General features: G+C 49.4%; 3 protein-coding genes across 3 annotated transcripts in view; 2 read left to right on the forward strand and 1 right to left on the reverse strand.

The window, feature by feature from the left end:
• Window positions 1-1,361, forward strand: part of ASPSYDRAFT_712959 (uncharacterized protein) — a 1,765-nt gene extending 404 nt beyond the window's left edge. Inside the window, exon 1 of the mRNA XM_040850569.1 lies at window positions 1-1,361. This exon is cut by the window's left edge and continues 404 nt beyond it. Coding sequence (XP_040696113.1) covers window positions 1-1,152 — 1,152 coding nt within the window. The 3' untranslated portion in view covers window positions 1,153-1,361.
• Window positions 1,362-2,055: 694 nt separating this feature from the next.
• ASPSYDRAFT_712987 (uncharacterized protein) lies at window positions 2,056-2,695 on the reverse strand. Its single transcript, XM_040850571.1, has one exon. It carries the CDS (start codon window positions 2,503-2,505, stop codon window positions 2,095-2,097), a length of 411 nt encoding a protein of 136 aa, XP_040696114.1. The 5' UTR covers window positions 2,506-2,695; the 3' UTR covers window positions 2,056-2,094.
• A 1,631-nt stretch (window positions 2,696-4,326) lies between these two features.
• ASPSYDRAFT_52242 (uncharacterized protein) overlaps window positions 4,327-4,673 on the forward strand; it is a gene marked incomplete at its 3' end in the record, with an annotated part of 681 nt that continues 334 nt past the window's right edge. The window contains exon 1 of the mRNA XM_040848452.1: window positions 4,327-4,673. This exon is cut by the window's right edge and continues 334 nt beyond it. Within this exon, the coding sequence (XP_040696115.1) occupies window positions 4,630-4,673 (44 nt within the window).

Consider the following 4,673-nt stretch of genomic DNA (forward strand, 5'->3'; position numbering starts at 1 on the left):
CAAATAATCTCAAATCCATTTTCCACACAAACACAAGAAAGGCTCGTTAACCTCCTTGAAAGCCACCCCCCTCAGACTCGTCTTCATGTCTTCCATGATCTCCTACGTGAACNTCCAGATAACGAGTGGCTTATACGCCAAAGAGCTGTTGCATGTACCGACAACAATTTACATGACGAAGCCTGCCAGGCATGGCTTGGGCTAATCGAGAAGTATCCGCGGCAGATCCANTTCCAAGAGGGGTTGATCAATGCAGCCCGCCCGCTGCGCTCTGCTCATCGTCTGAAGCTGTTACAACTAGCACAAAGCAAAATTGCTATGGGGCACTACTTGCAACATGATTATGACAATGCTTATCATGCCTTCCGCTCCATACTGCAACATGGCTCCGATGCTAGAGACGACGCGAAGTTGCTGNTACTCTATTGTATTGCAAAGGGCGAAAAGTCCGCAGTTCCAACTCGATTGCAGCATTTACCCTATAAGTTGCAGCGGAAAAGGTCTACTTATCCTCGGCCAACTGCGCTTGAGTGTTGCAAAATTCTTCTTCAGCATAGACACGTTGAAGAAGCAACAAAACTTTGGGCCAAATTTACGATAAACACTGAGGGTTACAATAAATTCCTACCTCAACTTTGTGAAGAGTTACACAGCCAGAGACGCCAGTTGGGGCCAACAAAGACTCTATCTATTTGGGGAGCACTCGTAAGTGCCCAGCCCGATAATCCTCATCTCTTGGCTGGGTTTAGGGCGGCCTGTGAGGAATGCCTGGATGAAAATATCGCCGCACAGAAAGTGAGATCACTCCTTCGTCAATATCCCGGAAATACTGCCCTGTTCGAAATGCTTGTTCAACAGCTCAAACTGGTAGATGTCGAAGAAAGATTCAGGATGTGGAAAAGCCTTATAGCAAGGATTCCTTATAAGGGAAATTTCTGGGTTGAATTGTATCTTGCACACAACAAACTTCGCAGCAGAAAGGACAATCCTAGTCTCTGCATGATATGTACCGATAGAGACCTCGATACTTGTTTCTCAAGCTGCGGGCATGTCTGCTGTGCGCACTGTGCGAAAGCAATCAACCGATGCCACTTGTGCAGAACACCTATCAAGGACAGAGTCAAAGTCCATGCTGTTGTTAGCAACCCGTGATTGGAGAAGCGCGAGCAAAGCCCGTGTTCTTATGGCGGGATTATATGGCGGCGACTGGGTTATCTGTGGATTAATACATTGTACATACTGTGCATACTCTTCTAGAGAGAACATGTTTTCATATGCCGGATAGGAGGTATAGGATTCATACCGGCTCCTTAAAAAAGAATAGTAGCTATAGTAGCAATGGACTGTAACTTTTTATTGACTTATCATCATGACTTATCATCATTCCTCAAGCTGCAATAACATATCTCTACCTCACCACCCTGGCTCTATTTTGCTGATCAAGCTACTTGTCCTATTTGTAGGAGTGCTTGGGGGTTTAGCTGATAGGTGTTTGGAATTAAGGCGCTAATGTTCTAACATTGCTTCCATGGATATAACTTTCGTTTAGGTAGACTTGAGAAATATAATATTATTGACCTAATTCATTCTTGTCTACATTGAAACATTTATAGAATAGATCGTTATAGGAGTTCGCGTCTCATGCACATTATTCTTGAGCCATGTTAAACGTAGGTGGATCTGCTCACAATTCTGTGACAGTGACAAAAGACTCGTAAAAATATACCGTGCTTAATCATCTGGCGCCCGATTTCTACATACAACAACACCGCTGAATTGAAGCTTTTAAGAGAAATCGGGCGCCAGGTGGGTCGGGGCGCCAGATGATTAAGGACGGTACTGAAACATTTCGAGAATGTATAAAGCCCCTGGTTTCGTAACCACCTGCAAGTGTGTAGGGAAAGGTCAGAATCCAAGGGGCGCTGCCAATCGACGACGGCCAAAAGACTTTGTTTCGATTGGCAGCGCTCGGCCCGTGAGCCACGCACATATTGCAAAACGAATCCTTCCTCGCTGAGCAGGGATCATTTGTGATGCGAATATTCTATTGCCACCCAGTGACTGTTTAATCACCGAGCGCTGGTGACGATTGAACTAGCGATGATCACATGCTCTTTGTCCATCTTCTCCTGTTAAATCGATCGCAAGTGGTTCTATATCCGCATAATCGCCGTCGTCCACCGGAACATTGTCTTCTCGGGTCCGCGCGAAGTCTGGGGGGCCCGATCCTAGCCCTTGATCCACATCCATTTCGGATCCATAATACTCTTCATTTGCAGCTTTGACCTGGGCCTGCTGAATGCCGGCCTGATTGGTGATTTCAGAATCCTGGAGTCCTTGCTCGACCCCATTGATTTGACCCCCAAACGGCCTTTGCCCCGCGCTATCCCCATTTGACTGCACATGCAAATCGTTGATCCTCCCTTTCTCTCTTGCTAGTATCGGAGTCTTCATATGATTTAGTGTCTTATTGACCCCGCCTGATCTTCCGGGGCGGGGGCCCATCTTTAGAGACCTCTTGTCGATTTCTATTCCGGCTCTCGGTGGAATTGCGAGCTTGCTAACCTGCTTGGATTTAGGGACAATTTGGTTGGCCTTATCCTAGTGATAGATGTTACGACTCTGGGACCCGATGGTCAAATTTTGAGGGCCCGTTTGCAGTCTATTGTAAAGGGAGACGTAGGGAGACACACACACACACACTCTCTCTCTCTCTCTCTGTCTCAGACTTTTGTTTTGTGATTGGCTTAACCTAACAGCCTGTTTTTATGACCCCAACACTTTAGTGAACTTCCAGATCAGCAGACCAGAACCCGTCAGATTATCCCCCAAGGAGTGAGGGCAGGTTGGTTCGTCATTAGAAAAGCCTTAGTCGGGCAGTCTACATGTGCCAATGGTGTCTTCCCAGACCCGCAAGCGGCGCAATAACCTCCTTCGTCGCCACAATGATTTCTGGCGGCTGTACGCGATTCGCAGCTGGACCACGTTGGAGATGCCGAATGGCCGGATCTACACGTATTGATCTCATCCTCAAATCCCTGCCCCAACAGACCGTGAAATTGTGTCCCCGGCCGCGTAGACAAAACTTGATGTTGACAGATTCAGCGGGAACGACCACAGCTAGCCGTGCACAAAACACCGGCGGACTATGGGTCCTCCGGGTCTGATCGACATAGTGTTGCCGACACTGCCGTCTCTAAAGGTGCGTGGACGCCGAAGTCAACTCTGGGATCTGCTATCGACTGAGCCTGAACGGCCGTGGAGTTGATTCTCGTAATTCTCGTGTTCGGCCGCGTCTTTCTCGACTGTTGGGTCCTAAACTCGTCTACTCCATAGTACGCAGCCTAGCGATAAAATAAGTGCATGGTGGTATAATAATGAGGGGTTCTTCCTGGCGGGCTTTCGCTGTACGGCTAAGAGCGGCAGGGTATAGGTATACAAAGTTGAATAGCGCCCGCCGTAATGAGAGGCATTCCAGCCGGCTTCACATGCCTTGTGCAATGTGAAAACGGTGTCAACACCGGGTGAAAGATAAAGACCAGCTGTCCCGCAACCGCTACCCATACAAGAGAAAACGCGTCTTCTCGGTGCTCAGGAAGTGTCCATCATTGTTTGATATCTTAGTGCATTCTTCGATCAGATCATGGAGGTCGCCGATGGCCCATACGACACCCGACAGATTACAAGCAATGAGCGCTCCATAACACCGCCATCAGACGTGCGGATGAGTCTAGCACTACCCGGGGAGTTTCCACCCTCGCCTATGGCGCTCGTCGGCCCTGCACGAGCCCACGTTTGTACTGGCCCCGATAATTGGACGGTTCAAACCACAATCCCAGCCTCAGAGGGGTGGGCATCGCCACCCCACGGAGTTACAAGTGGCAAAGAAATCGCGTTTTACCGTGATGGGGAGCGTTCTTCTAGAGACACGGGCTTTGAAGATCCATCCAGCGGAGACCTGCTACATATGGCCAAAGTCATATTGGAACTATTGCGAGAGCTCTCAACCAGGGATGCGGAAGCTCAGGTGAAAAACACAACCGGCCAGCAGAGGCGTTTCCATCGTTTTGCCCAAAAAGCCCACAGGGCCAGGAGATGGATATGCCGTTCCGTGCAGCAGACAGGATTGATTATGGCTCGACAGCAGGTCCAGATGCTCGAGCAGGGCCTGGGTGGTCAAGCCGAGTTCTCCCCTGTAATGGCAGGTGATGCCGGGACGGTACGGGCTTTGACACAAAGATATCCCCTTCGCATTGGAATACTTTCGACCCTTGCTCTGGTGATGCGANTCCTACCAGAGGGGGTTAAACAGTCTATTAATCTCCGTGACCGCGCGGACGTGGCGAGAGTCTTTGTGGCCCTGGTGAATCGCTNNNTATCTGAGGCTGACGGGGAACGAGCTTTGACCACCCGGGGATCTATGAGGCAGCTTGCAAGCGCTGAGAAGTCGGCCAAGGTAGTTGAAGCAGAATAGATTATGGGCTAAGATGNCTGCATTCTCGGTGGTGTAAGCATGGCCTTTGGAAAGCCCGTCTCTGATGTCCGTTCCAGTGAGGATCCCCGACACCAAACCGCCGTTAGCTAGTTTTCTGGCCATTTATTGGAGATTGATAACTTTCGTATGCCATCATGGCCGCCCATACAACTGCCGCCTGTGAGATTCAAATTGGGTG

The sequence above is a fragment of the Aspergillus sydowii genome (assembly GCF_001890705.1).
Source record: "Aspergillus sydowii CBS 593.65 unplaced genomic scaffold ASPSYscaffold_22, whole genome shotgun sequence".
In the NCBI taxonomy this organism is placed as follows: Eukaryota; Fungi; Ascomycota; class Eurotiomycetes; order Eurotiales; family Aspergillaceae; genus Aspergillus; species Aspergillus sydowii.

What these genes read in the sequence shown, in the direction of transcription:
- ASPSYDRAFT_712987 (XM_040850571.1), bottom strand. Translation starts at nt 2,505, where the DNA reads ATGGGCCCCCGCCCCGGAAGATCAGGCGGGGTCAATAAGACACTAAAT.